The 24,203-nt window shown below is 39.8% G+C and overlaps 2 protein-coding genes across 5 annotated transcripts; one reads left to right on the plus strand and one right to left on the minus strand.

Moving 5' to 3' along the window:
- Positions 1 to 3,168: 3,168 nt before the first annotated feature.
- On the minus strand, positions 3,169 to 22,968 carry rtn2a (reticulon 2a). 4 transcript variants are annotated; one of them, XM_044120688.1, is made up of 10 exons: positions 22,847 to 22,968; positions 14,130 to 14,183; positions 13,287 to 13,862; positions 11,569 to 11,775; positions 7,455 to 7,662; positions 6,929 to 7,067; positions 5,026 to 5,095; positions 4,891 to 4,937; positions 4,754 to 4,812; positions 3,169 to 3,829 (listed from the first exon to the last, which is right to left on the minus strand). In XM_044120688.1, exons 3-10 carry the CDS (start codon positions 13,840 to 13,842, stop codon positions 3,754 to 3,756), a joined length of 1,362 nt encoding a protein of 453 aa, XP_043976623.1. In that variant the 5' UTR covers positions 13,843 to 13,862; positions 14,130 to 14,183; positions 22,847 to 22,968; the 3' UTR covers positions 3,169 to 3,753. The 4 variants fall into 4 exon arrangements, with proteins under 4 accessions (XP_043976623.1, XP_043976621.1, XP_043976622.1 ...); XM_044120686.1 differs by lacking the exon at positions 22,847 to 22,968 and adding an exon at positions 15,597 to 15,753; XM_044120687.1 differs by lacking the exon at positions 22,847 to 22,968 and adding an exon at positions 15,597 to 15,741 and having other exon boundaries at positions 11,569 to 11,772.
- ppm1na (protein phosphatase, Mg2+/Mn2+ dependent, 1Na (putative)) lies at positions 18,576 to 23,775 on the plus strand. Its single transcript, XM_044120690.1, has 6 exons — positions 18,576 to 19,354; positions 19,817 to 20,388; positions 22,879 to 22,996; positions 23,090 to 23,204; positions 23,308 to 23,371; positions 23,668 to 23,775. The coding sequence occupies exons 1-6, from the start codon at positions 18,949 to 18,951 to the stop codon at positions 23,698 to 23,700; spliced, it is 1,308 nt and encodes a 435-aa protein (XP_043976625.1). The 5' UTR covers positions 18,576 to 18,948; the 3' UTR covers positions 23,701 to 23,775.
- The last annotated feature ends 428 nt before the right edge of the window (positions 23,776 to 24,203 follow it).

The following is a 24,203-nucleotide window of genomic DNA, read 5'->3' on the forward strand; positions in this document are numbered from 1 at the left end:
TGCAGTGTGGTGGCAAGTAACCATCAAGACCTCTGCAAATCTTTTAGTTCCCCATTCATATTAAAAGTTAAAGGGCTCTGAATGAAACATTGCATCCTCCCATTCATCACTCCAAAATGCTTGTGAGACTATAGAGACTGAGGAGCATTGTGCTAACCTGTTTAAGTAAATCATTTGTAACATAATTGGGACTTCTCACAGTTAAATAAACGAAAATGAAGCCGGTTTTAAAATTGACAGGTCTCAGTTTGTAATCCGAGAAGTTCAACTAGAACTGGAATAGAACAAGGTTGATTGGGTTTATTTTGCACCCACATATAAAGAGGAGGAGCATGTAAGGATGAGCATATGTTACAGGGCTCAGTGTTTACATGATGCTTGAATATCAAAATATCTGTATTTATGGGATTTTTCTAAAATGCACAAAATGCAGCTTACACAGTAAACGTCAGATATGTGGTTCTGTTCTGGGTGGTCTTTGCCACTGGCCCTTTATCCTCAGGAATTCTGTATCTGCACATAAAAAAGCTGGGAGGTCCAAGAAAAGTGCCACACCTGCAAATTTAATCTACTTTAAACTGTCACTGTGATGAGCGATTGTTGTATTTCGGCTAAAACGGGTCTGACTGAAGCGCAGGTTTGTTCAATTATGTGACACATCAAACAGTTTCTTCTGAGGATTTCCCCTTATGTAACATCTGAAAAAGTCAGACAAAGAGAGAGTTTTATGTGTTTATTCTTCAAAGCATAAAAGTCTGGTGATCCAGAATACAAAATAATTGGTGTACAACTACAATGCATACCATCATTGGTTTTAAAAGGACTAAATGTCACTTCAGGTTTGGACTTACAACCCTGTATCCAGAGGGGTTGAGATGCTGGGTGAAACGTAAATAACAGAGCACAAGATGAAGACAATATTTGCAATATTCCTACAATATTGCAAATTGTAGGAATAGATCAAGTGACTGAACCAGGACGTATTAGAGTTGCTTTCGGAGAAATGCTGATTTTAATTCCAGAAACACAAACATGTTTATAGGCATAATCGCAGGAAAACCATTCTCAGTAAACTTGGCTTGTACTAGTTATACTGTATGTGCAGGAGCTGATATTAATTCATCCAGAGAAAAATGTTAGGAAAGCGGAAAACCAATGTTTAATGCTAATATCTAAAAAGCTAGCAAAAGAGGCATATAGTGGGGCAATATGGTAGAGGCTGGATTTGATCATATTATAACTACACTTTATTATGTAATTTGTTGAGATTTTATGTGACAGACCAATGCAAAGCAGTCTATGATTTGAGAAAGAAAACAAACAGCATCATAAAGACCAAGGAGCACAGCAGGCCGGTCAGGGACCAAAGTGAAGAGGAGCTACAAGCAGGTTTAGCTTACAAAATAACCTTTGCACTTTTCTCTTACGATGCACTATTTAGCTCAGAGACTGAAAAATGTAAAGAGGATGGCATGACTGCAAAACCAGCAAAACATGGAGGATCACTTTCACTGGCAGGTCAGACAAGGAGAAAATTAATCAGAAGCAGCCATGACAACTTTGGACCTCAGCTCTGGAAAATCTGTTAACGGAAAAGTTATCCTTGCTACCTTCACCCTTAAGACGGAAGCTGCTGAGAGTTGATAACGGGTAAATACAGAAGAATCTCAGTAAATGTCATGTTAATACTGCAAAACACTGTGCTGCTGGGGCAGATGTTCACCTTCTGACTCCAAACATACAGCCAGGGCCACAATAAAATGGTTCAGATTAAAAAATAGCCACACGTTAGGATGGCCCAGAAAACATTCAAACCTAAATCCATCCATCCATTTTCTGTTCACCCTTGTCGTCCCTAATGGGGTCAGGAGGGTTGCTGGTGTTTATCTCCAGCTACGTTCCAGGCGAGAGGCGGGTTCACCCTGGTCAGGTTGCCAGTCTGTCGCAGGGCAACACAGAGACATACAGGACACACAACCATTCACACACACACTCACACCTAGGGAGAATTTAGAGAGACCAATTAACCTGACAGTCATGTTTTTGGACTGTGGGAGGAAGCCGGAGAACCCGGAGAGAACCCACCATGCACAGGGAGAACATGCAAACTCCATGCAGAAAGACCCCGGGCTGGGAATCGAACCCAGGACCTTCTTGCTGCAAGGCAACAGCTCTACCAACTGCGCCACTGTGCAGCCCATCAAACCTACATCCAGTGGAGAATTTGTAGCAAACAGATGTTCACAGACACTCTATCCAATCAAACTGAGCTTGAGTTGGTCTATTTCATAAAATCCCAATCAAACATTGAAGTTTCTGATTGCAGCATGGCAAAAATGTGAATAGGTCCAGTGGATATATATGATTTTGCAAGGCGCCATACATCTAGACGCCATTGCAGAGTAACACATTGAGCACATTTTGGAATAATGCTGTAATGATCCTAACTCTAAGCCAAAAACACAAAGGGAGAGATGTGTTTTCAACTAGTCAGGGTCATTTATAGGCATCAGCATGTCTGAGGCTTACAGGCCATCATGCTGGAGTTTACATCTCCTAACATGTCTTTGCTTCTCTTGAGGATGCATGAGCTGGGCAACAGTAAGGCATAGGAGTAACGTTACGCTTTGAAGCATTAGCTGAAAGAAAGTTTGGATTTATATAGCTGAGCATCCTGAATACTTTTGAGATTCCTGAAACTGATTTTGTTACAATTCCGTTTAAGATCCCGCGTACACGCGCATATATAATAAGGTAATCGCACAAAACAGCATTCTGTGTGAGGTGATGGTCAGAGACACGGTCGCTGTAAGTATTGTGATGATATCATGCACCTGCAGTCAGAAAGGCACCTGTATGTCGCTTACTCAGTTTTTTCAGAGTTCATCTATAGCTGGAGAAGAGCACAATAAGAGCACTGGGAGGACTGTTTAAAATCTTAAACCTTTCACTAAACACACAGCAACTAAAACGTCACATCAGAACTTATGAGCACATGATTTTGCTTCCACTTCAGGTGCATCGCATTAAGCAAAATTATTGCAAATCTCTTCTATCTTTCTGCTATTTTTCTGCGCTTATAAAGGGCGAAGCAAAAACCAAAGTCCCAGAAGTGTAAAGGAAAGCGAATGACAGCTGGGGTGACAACAAAAAGAACATTTTAGAAAATAAAGAAGAAATTTGTTTTAATTGGGGCCAACAGATTCATATTCGGTAAAATTTGTCAGAGCAGACGCACACATTCAAAACAATACGCTGGCATTCATGCAGATTAACAGTCGTGAGGATGAAAATGTATCTGAAAGAAGAAGAAGAAGTAGATGTGGTCATTTTATGCTGCCATGATGATCCCTGTTTTTGTCCTCTCATATACGTTAAATCACCTGATGACCGAGTCGGGGTGAGAAATTCCTACTCACAATCTTTAGCACATTAGTACAACAGCTCTAACTGATATGCTCATCGGTTCTCCTATATAACGCTAAAATGATGTTTCCAAAAATGATGTTACCAGATTGTTTTCACCCAGAATCCACTAACTCTTACGTCACCTTAAGAGCATCTGAGAGCCATCCTCCAACCTCTGGAAATGAGACACAGTCTTAGTACACAGAACATCATTGCTCTTTTCTTCAGGTTCCCAGTTTCTGCAGCGCCATCTGCTGGAGGTCTAAGGGACAGACTACTGAGTAAGACATTGAGTGGCAACCTGCAACTCTGGTAGTTTCTCCTAGAGCCGCTGTCCATGAGATTTCACTGGGTTTTAGGCTTGGCACCACCAGGAGTTGTATCAGGAGGAGGGCCGCCGCCTTGGGCAAGTCTTCTTAGACTGAGAGAGAGAGGACGGGTTAGTGCTCCCGGAATCACAGCCTGCTTAAAAAACACAATACTGCAACTTTAGCTCTAGAGACTGACGTAAAAATGGCTCCCCTACAGAGCCGTGTTCTGGTCACATTTACATTTTCAAGAGCAACAAAGTAAATGTGATATCTGATAAAGATATCCTATGCAAAGGCAAACTACAACTTTAAAACGAGAATATTAGGTGGAAAAATTAATTCTTCTTTTGTTAAATCACTAATTTGCTGTGATTAACCTAATTCTGCTTGGGGGAAAAAAACAACTCAGTTATTTTACTAGCATGTCTGGATAATACCAGAATCAAGAAATTACTTAACTAGAACCTGCCTTGTAAAAAGGAAACACATGCTTCTGATCTGGAGACATTCAAGAAGATTAGAAATAACATAATTGATTTCTATCAATTTGGAAATTGTTACAAAGCCATTTCTAGCTGTTTGGGACTCCAGTGAACATGATCAGAGCAATTATACAGGTACAGAGAAAGCATGGCTTAGCGCTAAACACTATTTAAAAATGATATCCAATGATTTCCACAAATGAAACAAGCAGCTGATCAAAATGCACGCAGATGTCTTCACATTTCCCTCAAAAACCCTTGTTATTCACCCCGACGTCTGGAAAGGTATTCTATGGACTGATGAGAAAAATTATGTAAGTATGAACAATATCACTAAGTCTATATATTGGTTTATTTACAAACATTCAATAAAATAAAGCAAAACATCTAAAGTTCAAGTACATTTGTGGGAAATCCTGCCCTCTCTCCCCAATTTAAAAAACAAACTAAACAAGTGTGTATTTAAGCTTTACTGTGAACTACGGTCATAAGACAACAGTTGTGTGGCTGTGCTAGAAGCAACAGAGTGTCAAAAGATGGCGCCATACTCACAAGTCCTTCATGCTGTCAATTTGGGCCTGAATTTTTCCAATAAAGCCATCCACTTGCTCCTATAAACACACACAAAAAAATATGAATCTGTTGTGTTGAAACTCATATTTATGTTGTTGTATGAAAAAATGTATTACCTGCCGTCTCTCATAGAAAAGGGGCAAAGAAAAGAGAGCAATCACACCTGAGAGGAAAGGAAGAAACAGTTCATGCGTGAGCCACAGGGTTTACTGATGCATTTTATGTCTCTAGTGAGGATTTCAGTTTCTTACTGATGATGAGGATGGTAAGGCCATTGCAAAGGCCTCCCAGATATGTGACAAGGTACATCAGAAACAGGAACTAGAGATTTAAGAAAGATAAAACAGAATAAAAATAAATAAATGAAGACATTTTATTCAACTTCCATCAAAGACATGCAAACAGGTTTAGCTAACATTTATTCAAACTGACTTCTAGTTTTAGAACGTCATCCAACTTTCTCCAGTCTAGCCTGGTTCAGTATCTTCCATAATGCTACGTTCACAGTATCTAATGGCTGCCGGTTTCTCAGTCTTGGTTACAGGATCCGGTTCATCGGATATGGGACACCCCCGTCTAAAATGGAAAAAGGGCTCCATCTTATCCCGGGGGTCTCTGTGTGCTGACTGGTGTGTGTCATTTAGCATACCAGCAGGGTCACAGCTGGCCAGGAGGTTCTGGGATTAAGGGGCTCAGCCAACTCACATGGGTTGTCATTTGCTATAAATATTTCTATTCTGTCCAAAATTAATGACGAAAATTAGAAAATGAGGTGTTCACTTTCTACCACACTAAAGGTGAATGTAAAAGGGACCATTTTTGTCATATTTGAGAGCCAGAACTCTTAAAATGTCTGTTTGAAGATGTATGGACAATAAAACATCTCAACATGCAAGTACAGCTAAAAACAGTTTGTTTTTTTTCTCCAGAAATTAAAAGAAGTAGTTAACAAGATTACATTAAATAAAAGCTTAAAATACTTCATCCTTTGTGAAATAAATCTATATATTAAAGATCTTTTGTTTATTGAAATGTGGCAAAAAAACATTTTTTTTAATTTTTCTACAATATGAAATTTATTTAAGCTGTACATGTGAATAAAAAACATTATTCTCGTGCTAAAACCCCACATTTTAATTTTGTGCTTTTTGTGAAACACCAGTGTCTTTGTAAGTGTAAAACATGAACAGGTTACATGGAGAATGTTATCAGATTTTAGTTTCACAGCCACTGCACAGCTCGCTGCCATAGAATAAAGTATTTGCGTTCTAAAGTTGTCAGCAAAAATAAGAATGGTGGACGTTGTGCAACGTTTTGTCAAAAATGGTTATCTATAACGACGGCCACGCGTAGTTGGACTTGGCTACAGCACTTTTAAATCAATGAGTAGGGTGCCGGTAAGTGAGGTTTCCAACTTGTCACTCTCAGACAACACTTCTCCTGTCTTATTAAATTGTTACATTACAAACTCAGCCTTGAGGTGAGTTGGTAACTACACTACATCATTCCTGCTCCAGTGTTGTGTTGCTAATGGTAGTTAGCTGGTCCTTAAGTGAAGTTGTCAATCAAGTTTGGCTACAAGTTAAGCTACCTGGAGGTCCTATCATCCTGACAGGTATGGGATAGGTGGTGAGATACGAGGTAGTAACTGGGAAGGAAGTTACGCCAACACACTTTCCTTGCTGAAACAAATGGATGCAGTAAACAAGAGACCTGAATCCATTTGACTGGTTTTGTACCAATACCAATTAGAAACTAAATACTAAAAATAGGGGATGGGAACACATGAGTCACTACTACGCTTTAGGAATAACATGAGAACTTAAACAAGTTCATGATTTACACTTTAGTTGTTATGCAGTCAACAGGCGTGTGTTTGTTTTGAGTATGCGTAACAATGCTGTGACCAGGGAACCACGGAGCTGGAATGATGGAATATGACTGATAATAAGAGCAAAATGACAGAACATGGAGCCATGGAGATGCTTAGGTTAATGAGTCCTAGAGGTTCTAAACAAAGCAAAACAACACGGGTTCATTAAAATAGTTCCTCGTACTAAAAGACTAAACAGCCATGCACAAACAACGGCCAATATAAACAAAACTACATAGACAAATAGAGTGAATGCAATTAAATCAGCATGCTTAGCTTACCTTGAGGGATTCAAAAAGATTTTCTACAAAAAACAGCCTCCTCAGGGTATCAACAGCAGACAGGGCCACAACAATGGCTTTTTGCATGTAGATGTCAGCCTGCTCTCCACTTAAACTGATGTCAAGATCCAAGTATGACCTGATAGAAACACACACTCATTAAGCCAATAAATTAACTCAAATATAATTAAAATACTAATCTGTTGAGCTAATTGTTAAGGAGGCAGTATCGGCCTCAAGAGTCCTCAGTCAACTCAATATTATTGTAAAAATAATTAATTAACAAAGCTCAAAGTTGTAATCTACACAGTAAATATTTATTATGCAGTATCCTGTCTGTTTTAGGTGCAATAAAAAAAAAAATCATTAATAAGTTTGTGCATATCGTGCACATTTAAAACAGGAAGGTGTCCAACTCCAGGGAATCTGTATTTCCTGTGTGTCTCAATATTTGATCCAGTGGAGGACTCAGGGAAAAAAATCAGAGTATTAAAACTGCATGAACGTCTCAAGGAAATCATCTTACTTGAAAGGATGTTCTCCGTCCCCCCAGCTGAGGAGGTGGAGCAACTGGTAGTAGATGCGTACAGAGATGGTGAAGCACATGACTGCCAGGGAGACGGTGGAGACCACAGAGATGATGCTGAGCTGGAACAGGGAAAGTAAGCCCACCACCAAGGCTGTGAGCACCATGCCACTTCTCTCTGTGTCCTTCCAGTAGATGAGGTCCATTACTGATAGACAGGTAAATGAAAACAGTGGTCAAAGAAATGATAGTTGACAGACAAAAGTGGTTCTGTACTCTAAATGTAATCAAATATTTTAGTGTGATTACATTTTGAAATTATTTATAGGGTCGGAATACAAGTACTCGATGAATTGCCAAACCTAAGAACCTCTAACATCCAACGTTGTTTATAAATTAAGACAAAATATTACATAGTCTTTCATTTCTCTGTCTTAAAATGGGTGTAATATTGAGAAGAAAGAATAAGGAGGGAAAAACATTAAGAAAAAAAAAGGTATTTTTGTCATCAACCCTGAGATAGCACCCAGCAGCTACAGGCTCAAGCCTTGGCTGAATTTAGCCTTCAGAGAAAAAAAAAAAAAGCCAGCAGTTGAAGGGAATTTCAATTCCCACCACCTGTTGTCACATGTCAGGCCGTCTGCACCCGATAATCTGAACCCTGATGGTTTCATTGTCTGCCAGGAACTGTTGGATCAGACATCTCTAATATATACAGTTTTAACTTGAACTTTTTGGTCTCTGTTTATTTCATATTAAAGCAATTCTGCCTTGTTTTAGTCTTGGAGGCTAAATATAACAAACTGGGTCTTGTTGGAGATTTGAACCCCCAGGCCCGCTCACACTGCTGGAGACAATTATATCCATGTTCTGTGCAAAAGCTTTGAGCCAGGCCTTGTTTCTTTATACTTTCCTTCCAGTAAGGCAAATTTTAATTTAACAATTAAGAGTGACCTTGATCAATAATTCCTCGAGCTTTCTGAGAGCCTGCTGCAGTTTTTCATTGAACTTAAGCTGCTTTTCGTGTCCCATAGGGGGGGAATTCTTTTGTTCAATCTTTGAACTAAATAATTTCAAAATTTTCTTGCAGTTTAGGGATTATGCACTCATGGATATTAATCAACCTAGTAAACATACTATTTTTACAATTTACATACTGAGGGTTTTTCCATATGCATATACACACACAACCAATTATAAGAGGGATTTTATGTGATAGTGTGTTGTGTAAACATAGACTTCTGGGTGTCTGTCAAACAGACGGGATGAAAAGCTAAGTATTCATGGAAGCCTCTTTGAAGAGAGAGCATTGTCAGTGGGTGGGTTATTTATAACACCTCAATTCATTTAACTTTTACAGTGGCCTACTGCTGAATCTGGCAACTGAAATAGCACCTGCCCGACACCATGAAGTAGGCCAAAAGATATGAAAATCACTACATCATGCCCCAGTCTTATGAATGTGTGACAACATAACTGACATCAAGCCATTTTTAAGTAATCTACAATGGCAACCATTACCCACAAACGTAGAAAACATGGAACAGTAGCCAGCCGACAAAAGATTGAAAAAGCATGTTACCAGCTCATCCAAGAGGTCACAAAAATCCCAGAACAATATTTAAGGCACCGTAGGCTTCGTTTACTTCTGTAATGAACATGATCCTAAGACGGAGGCAGAATGGGAAAGTCCCAATAACAAAATAAAAAACAAAAACTGACCAAAAATAACTCAAAGGTTTGTATCTCATTGGCTAAAAAAACATCTTGAGTAATGGATGGAACCAGAGAATCCTGTAGAAGAATGTCCTGCAACCAATTTGTGACCTAAGAGCTCAAGTGGACTTGGATAATGCAGACTGACAATAATCTGCGACACCAGCGGGCAAGTCCACCTCTGAACGACTCCCAAAAAGAGAGGAAAGTTTGATTTGACCTAAAGCGTAACAGAAATAATAGGGGAAGATGCTTTTTGATGGCAGCGTAGATCCTTTAAAACAAGTGTGAGTAGATTAACAGGGACAAGTAGGAAGTAAAAAATAAATATATATATATATATATAAAATGAAAACATGACAAATGTGATTTAGAATATCACATCAGACCAATTAAAAATAACATTTTACACAGAAATGTGAGCTTAATGAAACTCATGTTTAAAATCTAGTTAAAGGTTATTTTTTTTTTAAAAGGAATGTTTAATCTGATCAAACAAGCCTCAGTGGAACATCTATTTTAATTTATTTAATACGACTGTAAATATACAATTGTATCTGATTGCCTGAAGGAAGCAAATATTATAAAGAAAATAACTGCAACCAGCAATCAATAAAGAAATAGTCAGTATAACAATGTGAACAAAGAGGTTAAATGGGTTTATTTTTAACTTTGGGTGAAAATAAAATAAACTTCAAGGCAATGTCTGCTCAAAGCAACCATCCATAAATTTATTTTCACTCAGATCATGTCTGCCTGTTCACTGAAATCTCTGTGCATGTCCCAGCTGTTCAGCCGAAAGCAGTAAAATCAAGCCAGCCAGGAGATAGATGTCTAATACCATGAAAGCACCGTTTTAACTCATTTGAATGGCAAACACTTATTTTGAATTGAAACCACTGATGCAGATTCCAGCTAGTAATTCCAAGCAGCTCATCAGCCTAAAGTCAAACACACCGGTAGCTTGTCTTACTCTGTTTCAAAAGAACTGGCCTGTAAACTGATCTAAGGGAGATGAGAGATCTCTGCTTCGTTCAACTACCTTTTCTTTTGTTTTATATTCACTTAAATCAAATATAATGTCTTCTTCTGATTTTGGCTTAACACTTCAAACCCTGCACTTTAACTATAAAGGTATAAAAAAATTTGAATTTCTTTAAAATGTCTCACCTTTACTGGCCATGATTTGTCGCTGTTCCAGTCTCTCCCTCTCCTAAATCCCCCTGCCTCTTTCTGTCTCCCCCACTGAACGAACTCCCTTCTCCTCCCTGAGCTGTTTTTGGCCGTCCAATGCTCACTCAGCGCTGCAAAGGCCTAACAGCCCAAAATAATCTGCTGGTCCACAGAATCACCCTCCACTATTCAAGCCTCCCTGTCAGAGAACATAAGAGCTGATTTCGTTCCCCATTTTGAAATTTTACAGCTTTTAAAATCAGCTTTTAAAGCAAAGTCCAATGAGAGTAAATCATAATTGCCATTTAGCTGTCATTTACCAGAGAAGAGTTAATTCTGTTATTTTCTTTTAAAGCCAAAGTTTCAAAGTTTGCTTCTCTTCACATCCAAGAGAAACTGAAAAGACTTCCACCATATTTTCATTTTTTTTAAAGAAATCTTCCAAAATATGTTCTTGAAAGTCTCATAATCAGACAGTTTTGAATCTAGATTGCTGCAAATAGATTTATAGATTGATTTATTTTTTTTTACTTACATTTCTAAAAAGCTGTTTTTTTATTTTGACTTATTTTACCTGAAGTAACAGAATAAAAAGAAGGACAATTCTCATGCGGTCACTCTGCGTGTGACCTATTTATTTAAGACTACACTACACTATCTGTCTGACCACAACATTATCAGCAGGCTTTAAATCCCTCCCTCACTTAAATGAGACAGAGCCCTTGTCTGACCACTGCAATAGTCCACTTGAAAATCCATCAAGCGTGATGACTGAATCTTATCTCTAATGATCCCCTTCTCTGCCTCACTCACTCAAGAACTTCCAACTTGCGCCAACGAATCTGCATACAAAGAAACTGCATACAAACACACACACACACTCGCCCTAGTTTCTTAGACAGACGACACACACCGATAGCGGTTTCATTGGTGTGCCTGCCTGAAAAAGTCAGCCAAAGCCTGGAATGTTTCCTCTGCAATCAGCCCATCATTCCTGAAACCTCGAGAGAGTTGGTTACTATGGAGACAGTGGACAGCCAGGATCTCTTGCCCGCCTGCCCCTGAAGGTACATGCTGAGAGGGAAACCTGAGCGTATCTCTGATTAAAGCACTGACTTATGAGCTGCGAGGAAGAATCTGAGCAAAATAACGTAAAACACAAAAGATCTGTGGAGGCAGATGTGAAAAAAAAAAGTAAGTAAAACGTAGTGATACAATCCTGTACCTGCTATGTGGATGCATATGGTCAGATCCTCTGCTAGGTCCGGTGCTGAAAACCAATGATCTCTGAGCAGCTGTTCCTGAGAGTTGAGGCCTACGGAAGCCGCGGACGAACGCACTGGGTCTGTGGGTCGCACAGAGGTGAGCAGCTTGACTGAAATGGTTTCCAAGGTGACGGGAGACTCGGGCTCTGAGGTTGGTGAATCCTCTGCTGCCGGGAAACAGAAGCTGATGTCACCATGGTGATAAAGTAAGCAAATTACAGGCACCGTTATAAAAATGCAGCTCTTTCTTTGGGTCTCCTAAACTCTGCAGAATCATCTTTTCTGTTGTGTGACATCAGCTCCAGTAACGAGAAAATCTCACAATCTGATGATGTAATGCCTTACCATTTGCACTCACCAGGCACTTTATTAGGTACACGTCTTTAAATTATTATAAACACTTACATCACATGACAGGGGCTAAATGTATTGAGACATCTAGACATGGTGAAAATGACATGGTGTTCAAACCGAGCACCAGAACGGGGAAGAAAGGAGATTTGAGTGACTATGAAGGGGGCATGAAACTTTGGCTACAAAATCTAAATTGGACAACAACTGTTTGAACAATTGAGTATTGATTTCATGTAATATTGAGACATCTAGACATGGTGAAAATGACATGGTGTTCAAACCGAGCACCAGAACGGGGAAGAAAGGAGATTTGAGTGACTATGAAGGGGGCATGAAACTTTGGCTACAAAATCTAAATTGGACAACAACTGTTTGAACAATTGGAGTATTGATTTCATGTGTAATAATCAGACAGCACGGTCTCGCATTTGGGGTAAGCAACTCTAAAGCATTGATCCTTGCCTTGAATCAATGCGTAGTGGTGGAAGTGTAACGGTGCATGCCTGCTTTCGGCTCCTTTGTAGCAATTCAACTTCATCGTAATGCAGCAGCCTGCTTGAATATTGTTTCTGAACATGCTTAACCATTTACGACCACAGTCTACCCATCTTCTCATGGCTATTTCCAATAGGATAACGCTTCATGGCGTAAAGCGCAGGTCTTAAATGGTTTTAAATATGATGTTTTAAAGGTCACTGGAAACCAATGGCCTCTTCAGTCGACTAATTTCAATGCAAAAGAGCATCTCTGGGATGAGATGGAGCAAGAGATCTGCAAGATAGAAGTTGATGTCAATGTGGACCAAAATCTCTAAGGTAGCCAACACTTTTTTGAATCTATACCAAAGAACATTAAGGCGGTTCTTAAGGTAAACAGGGGGTCCAACCTCGTACGAGTAAGGTGTGCCTAATAAAGTGGCCAGTGAGTGTGTTGGTATGTAAAAAATAACAAGCATTCAATTCATGTGAGGGCTTTCTGACATCTGGCTTGAAGTCATACTCTGCTTGTCTGTGCCACATGAAATGAAGACTCCCTTGAAGAAAAGGTCATCGAGTGTCAGACTTTATAATTAGCTTGGAGTTCATGAACGTTTGATACTAACGGCTGCAGACAGGAGGGATGAGCTGAACGCTGACAGCGCCAGGAGTAAACATATACAGCATTTGTGAAGCAAAAACGAATTTCTCAAAACAAAAACAAAAGTAAAAAAAAATAAAATCTTTCATCTAATCATTTTTAAAAGGTTGAAAGATGAATTGGGGAAAAAATTTATGCATCTGATGGTCAAAGACACATCCAAGTCTTTATGGCTTCTACTTCTTACCCTGAGCTATCTGTGAGAAACTGTGTTGCTGGATCTCAGAAGTCCGTTGACCAATCTGACTTGCGCTCTCTTCTCGTCCATCTCCCACAGATGTCCTTCCACTTTTTGAGTCCAGAGTTTCAGGAGCGGGCTGCACTGGAAGAGTTTCCCTTTGTTCCCCTTCCCTTCTTCCCACAGGGCTTGCTGTCCTTGGTTCCTCTGACTCCCGCGCTCTAGTCTCTGATGTTGTCTCTTCTTCATCTTGACTGAGAAATCCCTGTGGCTCCCAGTCCACATCAGGGGAGTCTAACAGCATTTCCAGCGTGTCAGTTCGAATCAAAGGACTGCGTCCCAGCCGGGGGACACCCCTGCGTCGCTCACGATGGTGGCGTGAGCTCCCAACCGCTTCGGCCTCTGCGATGGCGATGTAAGAGAAGGTCAGCTCGAAGGAGTGCTGGCGAGGAGTCCCCCAGATGGACGGGGAGGAAGCTTGTCCTTCGTCGTCGTCCGGATCTCCTGTCTCCACTTCCTCATCGTCATCATCGGACCACTCTCTGGCTGTTTGCAGATCGCACATCTCTGACTCCTCGTTGCCGCCTGGATACAAATCAAGACAGGCAGTCACTGATTTACAAAGACAACGATGAAAATGTCTTCAAGTAGTCCTAACAGTACGCAGTTTATTTGATCAGCAAGAGCCATTTCTATTTTTTTTTTTCTGACAGATGAAAGATAGGAATAGATGAGGTTTTCAGATGAAACTTGTTTTGATGTTGCTATCAAAGTAATTGGTAATTGAGACATTGTTATTGTGACGTAAATAAAAACTAAAAGAAGTACAGAGGAGAGGTGAGAGCTTTTTACCATCGGTGCATGGAGGTGTTGAGTCTGGGGTGGATGCCACAGAGCCATATTCCTCTGGAAGAAAGCAATTACATGTTACATCAACAAGCAGCTTCGGTTATTACAGCTAGAAAATAGAGCAGTAATATCTTCTATCTCTAGAAAATATTACAGAGTACTGTATCTGGGAGTAGTGGTGGACTCAGACCTGAACCTCCAGAGACATATAAAACAGTTACAAAGTCAGCCTTCTGTCACTTAAAGAACATTTCTAGCAAAATCCTGTTTTCACTAAAACTAGGAAGATACCAACATCATCCCGGTTCTGAAGTCTATACTGACTCCCTGTAGAATACTTAAAATACTGTTGCTAGTTTATAAATCACTCTACAGTTTAGCGCCACAATACATTAAAGATCTGCTGCTGTTGTGTCAACCTTCCAGGCCACTCAGGTATTGCAGGTTCTGCTGTGCATCACCAGAACCAGATGGCTACTGTAACCAAATATGGAAACGTAGCACTCAGTTTTACCTGGAACAAACTTGCAGCAAGCTACAAAACATCTGAAACACTGAGTTCCTTTAAAACCTAAAATAGAGTTGCCTTTGATTTATAATAACATAATAATTGCTGTTCCGTTATTGGTTGCTGTAATATGTTTTTTTTTTCCTTTCTGGTGTGAAGCAGTTTGAACTGCCTTGTTACTGAAATGTGCTACACAAATAAACTTGTCTTGAGATATCTAAAAAAATATCTCAAGATAAACTGAGATAAACTGTTCCATTATAAAGCTCAGCACAGATGTACTGCAGATGAGCAGGAAGACACAAACCCCATAAACACTGCAGTACCACACAAGAACTAACTGTAAGAGCACTATAATTGTTTCCTTGCCTGCATTTCATGTGAAAAGATGCTGCTAAGGCTAACAAATATTAATGCGGGTAGAAAATATCAGACTAAGGGAACACAGTGTGTTCATCAGTCCTAAGTGCAAACTCTAGGTCATTGAATATTGAGTGGTTCTGGCAGAAGTAAAAGGCTTTCACTGCATTAGTTTGCCAGCATGACACCAGTGTATAAATCAAGCAGGCAGCCATTGCACTGCATGCAGCATATTCTGTGCAGTAGTGTGAGCATAGGAAAATACTCGGCTACTGTAACTTAGCTTTAGATTAGATTGGGGGGGAGACAGAAATTCAAAGCACAACAGAAGCATTCAGAAGGAATAATTTACGATCTGAACATGACTCCATGCAAAGGCTTTCTGCACACAACCTGCAAACTGAGACATGAAAACAATAAGAGTGTGCCTCTGCACTGCAGCGATCCATTTATTGTTTATTCAAGGTAAAAGCAGGAGAGAGGACGACGGGATGAGCTAACACATACGATGATGTGAGAAAAAGATGCTGAGGTGGGTTATGCACGTCTACGAGCTCGCCGCTGTGCAAGCACGCACAGAAACAAACACAAACAAGACTTACGGCAGTGGGAGAATCCTAAAACCTGGCCCATACTCCATCAAGGCATTGCTGGGCCCGTCCAGTCTGGAAGCCCCCCTCCCTCATCCACTGCCGGCACTCACGTTGTGTGGATTCACTCTCTTCATCCGTCTCCTGTGAAAGCAGCTTCTTCCCTCCCCTGCCTCTGTTACTCAGCAACCCCGCCCTGCCTCACTCCACTCAAACATCCTCCCCTCTGCCGCCTCCACTCGTCATCTAATTTTGCGTCGGTGTGACTGCAGCCGTAGGAACGTACGCTACAGGAAAGGGAAAGGAGCGTGAACGCCTGTTGTCGTCGTTTCATTCACAGCCAGTCTATGCCTATCTGTTTCTAATCACGTGGCTCCAGCGTTCGGAGCAGGAGACAGGGAGGGATAAGTCATTAATAATGCAGCACGCACGCACATAATGAATCAGGCTTCATCATAATGCAAATATAAACCTGCATGGGAACTTTGCTTCAACGAGTCACGTATTTATCTTAAAGACTCTGATATGAAATGATTAAAGAAATTAAAGCATAGCTATGAAAAAGATGTCAAGTATGGGGCAGTGAAGTGCCACAATAAACCTGATCCTGATAGAAACGTTTAAGAGTTGGGAGGGCAAAACCCATAACAGGAAAAGTGTTCATAATTCTTTTGTTTCTTTTTTATATTTATGCTATACAAAGAGGAAAGTTTAAACGGTGACATGGAATTTTAAACTTTTAAAACTTAACAGAAAGAAGTATTCATAGACAACCCCAAACTTTAGTATACTTTGTTTATATTTTATGTAATTGACCATTTTATGCTACATTTTCTTCACAAATAACTATTTGTGGCTATTTTATTTTATATTAATGGTTTGCTGTCACTACCACACACAGCAATCAAGCACCAAACTTGTGAAATTTTTTCCACAGATTTTGAGAAGTCATTTCACACCTGACTGAGATTATAGTAGCAGAGTGCAAATGCGATCACTGTGTGCGTGTTTACTCGAGGCAAACGAACACAAATAAAGTGATGACCTGCAGCCAGAGATCAGGGTAAGTTAATAAAAGGTTTAGTTGTATTTATAACTGGATGAGAAGAGTGTCACATAAAGTCTTTAGCAGCACTTAACCAGGTCAGGAGCTGAAAATACACTAAAGAAAACAAAGAAAGGAGATAAGTCAATTAAATCTCAAAGAATTTTTTTTCTCCTTAACTTAAATAAGTTGAATAAATTTACAATATACTCTTCCATAAGGATTTAGAAGTTATAATGCAAATTTATTCCTGTCACAATATCAGAGTTTGTGATATTCATGTCATGTCAACAAAATTTTCCTGGATTCAGGCGGTTTCGAATATGACAATTTATAGCATTTGACTGTGATGTATGTTTTTTTTGTTGTTGTTGTTGTTTTTTTAATTACATTTAATTATAGAACCTTCCACCTTTCTTGACAGCCCTGGTAAAGATGTGTAAAAGGTCTGCAGTAGTCACAATGACAATTCAGAAACATCAAACCTTTCATTGAAATACATTTATTCTATACGAAAAAAAAAAAACAACAAAAAAACTTGTTCCTAAGGTTAAGATTTTTGGAACAGAATTAGTAGGTGCATTATTACTGCTATGCTTCTACTGTTGACATGGCACAGCCATGATTTCCTCTACATCCAGCCATCCACAAGCTCAATTCATGTGTACTATATGTCAATTTCTTCCTTAATAGCATCTTCCCTACCACAGGAAAGGCCAAACAGCTGTTAAAGAACATCAGAGACCAGACCAAATCTGCACAGAGCTGGAATAGACAACAAGACCATCAGCAACAAGATGGGGAGAAAGAGACACTGTTGTTGAGACTAACTCAATAAGAATGAAACACAGGATGGTCATTAACTATCCTATCAACATGTTGCCTCATAGGGTCAAGCTAATCATGAAAAAGGGATCGGAGATCAGCTTACAGTGCATGACAGTAGTTTGTTAATGACCAGATCAGGGCTTAACTCCATACCTTTCTTCAGTTCCTAAGATAATACCTAAATTATTCAGAAAAAGTCTTGAGAAATTGTGGTGGTCAAATATGACCAAAATCAAGATGTTTGGAATCAGCTTGACCCGCTGTGTTTAGAGGAAGAGAAACGCTAATTATTACCCAAAGAAAACATTCTTTATGGTCTAACATGGGGGTGGAGATAAGATGCTTTGGGGCAGTTTTTTCTGTGTGGGATAAATGATAACTTCACTGCATTAAGAAGCCAAATATCCTTTGTGACAATAGCATATCAGTGGAGCAACAAGTAAGCGGCTAAAGAAAGAGCACAAAAAGGTCAAGGAGTGGATGCGGCAAACTCAAGATCTCAAGTCTGCAGAAATCTGTTAAGGAAGCTACATCTTTGAGTTGTGAAGTAGCAGCCAAGAAATCTGGGTCTGGTTAGCAGTTTCTAAAAAGCAGAGCAGGCCAAAGTCCCTCGGGACGCATAGAGCATATAAACATTTAAACTAGAGCCAGTGGGTAAATGGAAGATATTTGTGTTTCAGATCTACAACAAATCATTTATATCTACATCATAAATCAAAAACATATTTATGCTGAACATGTTATATTTTTATATGTTCTTTTCCTGTGGAGTTCAGATGTTATTGTTTATAGTAGCAGCAATACTACTGCATCTGCTAAACCATAAAACCTTCACACGTCCAATAATATCCTAAGCGTCTTCAGATGAATCGTGTTTACAGTAACAGAATGTCCCTAAACAGAGCAGCAAGGTGCTTAGTGAGTAACATACAAAATAAGATAAAACAAATCACTCATGCAATCCCTTTGCTGAGTCTGATAATGGGATTCCTTTATCAGACTCATTGCGTAAAATGTACTCTTAATAATCCAGGGGATGTGTGCACACGCAGGTCATCTGTTGTGCCTCACTGGCCAGGTGATTATCCATTAGAGCTTCATAGGAAAGAAAGGGAGATGAGTGGGTGGAGCAGAGAAGATGGATAACTAAACAGATTAACTGATAGAGGAGTGACCGTCAGAACAAGGTGGAGAGAGGAGTGAGATTAAGACGGACTGTGACTCATACCGAAGGACCTTGGACACTGAAAATTGTACAAGTCAGCTTAGGGATGAGCAAATGGGACTCTCGTTTTTAAATTAAAAACCCTAATTTTTTGTTTGTTTTTTATTTTTTGTACTAAAAGCTATTAGTTTATCTGGTAGGGCTGGCACAGCTTAAGTGTTGCCCTGGACCTGTTGAGGAAAACACAAGGCCGGCGGAGGAGCACCAGGAGGAGACGGGCTGCCGGCAGGTCGAGCAGGAAGCTTGAGCAAAGGCTCTGCTGCGTGATGAGGACGGCCAGGCGTGCCAGCAATGTGGAGGTGCCCTCCTTTCTCCGGCAGCTGGTTAAAGAAACGGAAAAAATGGTAACGTTCTTCTTCAAAGGGGGATCCAGAGAAAGGGGCTGTGAGGAGGAGGACAATTTAGAAGATGAAGACGCAATGCCAAGCCCCTACTTGGACCACCCCAACTTGGAGAAACATGTTGCAGAAGGGGGTTCAAATTTGGGGTTGAACTACGCTGTGGCCAGCATGCAGGGCTGGAGGGCTCAAATGGAAGATGCCCACACCTGTATGCCCCAGCTGAAGGGAGACCTGGAGGACTGGGCGTACTTTGCTGTTTTTGATGGACATGCAGGCGTTACAGTGGCCCAGTACTGCTCCAGAAACCTGCTGGATCATATCCTAACAACAGGTACACAATTAATGTTGATAATACCTTCAATATGGTTGAATATAGATGCAAAATGTGCAGTTTACTGGGATTGCATGTTTATACGGACTAGAAACACAACAAAACAGGTAAATGAGACCTTTAGAACAGAGTTGAGACATCTTGGAAGAATTTGAAAACATGCTTTGGGAATTCCATGAATTAATAAATCTTAACACAAAAGGCTTATAGAGGAGATCATCCACTGTGCCAAACAGAGAGCCTCGAGTGCTTCTCTATCAACTCTTTGTTTTATGCCCAACCCACCATTAGATTCACAGTACAATATTTTAAAACCTACAAGTAGGTCCCAAGCAACCAGTTAAAAAGTAGACAGCTAAAATCTAATGGATATTATAAAGTCTTGTTGACCCCTAGACTTAATCATTGCTCCCATATGCGGAGCATACATTTATCTGAATGCCAAAGTATTGTTTTCAACAGGTGGGATCAAAGCAAACGAGGACCCTGACCAGGTGAAGGAGGGAATCCGTGACGGATTCCTGGAGATCGATCGCCACATGCACAAAATGGCTCGCAAGGACAATTGGGACAGAAGCGGCTCTACCGCAGCAGCTGTTATGATTTCTCCACAGTATATTTACTTCATCAACTGCGGGGACTCGCGCACCTTCCTCTGCCACAATGGCCAGGTGGTCTTCTACACAGAGGACCACAAGCCGTTTAATCCTAGGGAAAAGGAGAGGATCCAGAACGCCGGCGGCTCGGTTACCCTGCAGAGGATTAACGGCTCACTAGCCGTTTCCAGAGCACTGGGAGACTTTGACTTCAAGGAGGTGGACTGGAGACCACAAACGGAGCAACTGGTGTCACCAGAACCAGAAGTGTACGAACTGGAAAGGACAACCCAAGATGAGTTCCTCGTGCTGGCATGCGACGGCGTGTGGGACGCCATCGGTAACGAGGAACTGTGCGCATTCATACGCAACCGTCTCCAGGTGTGCGATGACCTGAGAGACATCTGTGCCCAAGTCATTGACCTCTGCCTCTATAAGGTGAGACGTGAAACCAAAGTAAATTACACAAGGACCAAGAAATGTCAATACAAATATTTATTTTGTGATTAAGATGTAGATTTAATATTTCAGTCGGAGCTTCTAAAGGAGTAGATAAAAGGAAGAAAAGTCAACAAATTTAGGAATCACACCGTAGAATACATCTAGAAATAAATATGAATAATTCAGCAAATCCTTCATTTCCTGTTGGCTTCTTGTACTAAATATTGTGTAGTACATTTATTTCTGTCATGTGTTATTATGAATTAAAAGGGCATATATAAAAGAAAAGCTTAAATCAGTATCAGAGAGAATCTCTAAATAAAATGCTTAGCAGTTTGATAAATGTAAACATTTATCTGCAAGAGTGTTGTGATGTCAGATAGGCTCATTTGTGGATTAGAAGGCCAATAATTTAGACATTTGTTTTTGTACATTTTACATAAAAGGAAAGGAATATGGTTTACTTTTTGCCACCTCTAAACACACAATTCACTATAGTTTATTTTTTCTTCGTCCTGATGCTAATCATAACAACAAAGCAATAAATGGCTAAATAGTAAGTATTCAAGATAACAAATCTAATATCCAATCTAACCACACGACAACAGACTTGATTATTTCACCCATTTTGTCCGTTCATTCCCTTTTACTAGATTATTGCAATCATTTAGCAGCTGCCAAAACTAATAAAAGACTTTACTGTCCTATACTATTGTCAGTCCAATACCATAACACAGATTATTTCAACAGGCAAATTCAGAATCAAGTGTGTTTTTCAGTATTTTGCTCTGAAGTGAACTTGCAGCAACTCACCAAAACGTCTACAGACTCCACTAGAACTCAACTAGTGGTTGTTTATCGTCTCACTAAATGCTACGGCAGGCAGATTTATGAGTCAGTAGCCTCACACTGGCACAAAGGTGAGCTAAGCAGGCTCTCAGTGACGCACCTAATTGTTACATAAGTGGATTCTACTCCTGGTTGATCAAAAATACCGCTTTGCCTGACCTATATATAGATGCACTAAGAGATCCTTAAACATTAGGTTGGAGCAGGAAAAGCTGCACATGGTTGGGATTAACATTGAATGTGAGCGTGTTGACGAGAGCTCAGCAGAACAGTGGAAGACACTCCCCCTCTGAGTTTTAATCCTTCCCTCTCTGTGTTGCTACTTATTTCACCTGAAAAGGCTTTAGAGGATCTATAACACTTCCGGTTCCAGTAGATTGACCCTCAGTGCTCACAGCTCTGCAGCTATAACACAGTCATGATGTAACCTGAATTTTATAAAAGCTACATGCCGCAGACGATTAACATCACCAATTATATTATGTGTTATTACTGTAGATTTAAAACACTGCAAATGCAACAAATGACTATAAAGCCAATGGCCTAAATTACTCAGATCTCACCATCTACTTATAGTTATTGATCCATTCTTTTACCATATTTGACTAATATTTGATCTATCATTCAGCCCTTATGTAAAGTAACAGAAACACATAAAATGAATGTAATTAAAATATAATGCTGTAAATATTTGATTAAAAGAGTAGCAAAGCTACTAGATTATTGATGTATTGTATTTATTGTTTTTTTAGGTTTACCACTGTTAATAATAATAATAATAACTTATATTATTGTTATTATTAATATTATCATCATTATTCATCCATCCATCCATTTTCTGTTCACCCTTGTCCCTAATGGGGTCAGGAGGGTTGCTGGTGTTTATCCCCTGCTAACGTTCTGGGCGAGAGGCGGGTTCACCCTGGACAGGTCGCCAGTCTGTCGCAGGGCAACACAGAGACAGACAGGACACACAACCATTCACACACACACTCACACCTAGGGAGAATTTAGAGAGACCAATAAACCTGACAGTCATGTTTTTGGACTGTGGGAGGAGAGAACCCACCATGCACAGGGAGAACATGCAAACTCCATGCAGAAAGACCCCGGGCCGGGAATCGAACCCAGGACCTTCTTGCTGCAAGGCAACTGCGCCACTGTGCAGCCCACTATTATTATTCTTATTATTATTATTATTATTAAGGTGCCAACTAGTTTTTCATGCCTCTTAGTCACAATATAAATGCTATTTAATACAGTTATTAAGATCTTAATGTGAATAGAAAACCTAGAAATGACTTGTTATTTTTCAAACAAAGAAAATCCCACTGGAACATAGTAAAGCAAGACCAAATATAGGAAAAAGCTCGTCTTGTTTATGTGTTAAAATGATTTGTTCAATGGCTAAAGTTATTATTATTTTTATTTTATGTTTTTTATTTAATTCGTCAAAAACTTTACTTTTCAAAACCTATACCAACACCTTTTACATCATTTTCATCATTATATTTTGTCTCATTTCCTCTCAGGGAATAATGTTTTTGCTGAAAGGAAGCTAATTTAATTCTACATCCTCTTGGTGTATGAATAATTTTGGACTTACCTGTTTAGATAACCCTCTGCTTCCCTCTGCAGGGCAGCTTGGATAACATCAGCATCATCATCGTGTGCTTCCCCGGTGCCCCCCAGGTGTCGCAGGAGGCACTGCAGCGCGAGGCAGACCTGGAGCAGCACATTGACATGAAAGTGGAAGGTGATTGGATGGCTTTGCAGAGGTTTACACTAACTTTTATCAGACTGCTTTCATCTTCCTTGCATTTTTCATCTCAAATTGTTGCCTCTGCAGAAATCATTCAGATGATGCGATCCAAAGATGAAGACCCCGACCTTCTGTATGTGATCAAATTCCTGGCTGCAGAGGAGATACCGGGGCTCCCACCAGGGGGAGGCATCACCAGCAAGTGAGTTCAATAACGTTGTGATTAAAAATCCAGAACACCGTCAGCTTTAATAGATGAAAGCAGAAATGTGTGGACTGAACCACTTTTACATCTGTGTTTGCAGGAGAGACTGCATCATAGGAGCTTATCAGAAACACATCATGAATCTCAGGACGCAGGAACCTATGGTGAGGAATTCACGCATTTCATTCAGTCATCACTGCAATTTGGAACACAATTACTGCTTTTCAATGTGTTCACCGTTTTGTCCAGTCGAAAATAAAAAATTTTGAGTAGCAGAGAGAAAGAAATTCCAAAAATCGAACGTGAGAATTTTTGCCCTTGACAAGAATTAGAGGAATAATTAAAATCAACTAATTGTATTGGAAATTTGTGCAGGATTGGAACCATTTTGCAATTTAGAAATGATTGATAACGTTTAGACGTTCCAACTGGACTAACTCATTGAATTGCAACTTTACAGGACATTGTCGGATCAGAGGAGGACTCAAGCTAACGTCATAACCACAGAGTCAACACTGGCTTCAAGTTTTACATTTTAGTTGAGCATTTAACCAAGAGGACAATGCTTCCTGTGATGTATATCCTGAATTTTCTGGTCAATTAAAAGAATATGTGAATCAGACGCTGTGTTGATTTTTGACGCTGTGTTTTTCTGTATTCAAAGTATGTTTGTTATGGTAAAGGTTTTCTAATTTTCAGGCTAACACTCAACTTAATAAGCAGGGCGGCAATCAAAACTATACACACCTCAAAATAGAAACTCTTCATATGAGGAGCAAAATGACAAATGATGGGACACTGCTGATTTTCAAACCACACAGAAAAAAGAAAAAAAAAAACAGACTGCAAAACAGAAACACATTTTCTGTGTATTATGTTACTCTTTTGATCTCTGGAAACAAATAGTTTTCTTGAAGTCTTGAGAAACAGAGGTAAATGAATAAAGAGAAAATGTTGAAGACACATTAACCATGACTGAAGAAAGTGAGAAATGGA

Source organism: Gambusia affinis, linkage group LG06 (assembly GCF_019740435.1).
Source record: "Gambusia affinis linkage group LG06, SWU_Gaff_1.0, whole genome shotgun sequence".
NCBI lineage: Eukaryota > Metazoa > Chordata > Actinopteri > Cyprinodontiformes > Poeciliidae > Gambusia > Gambusia affinis.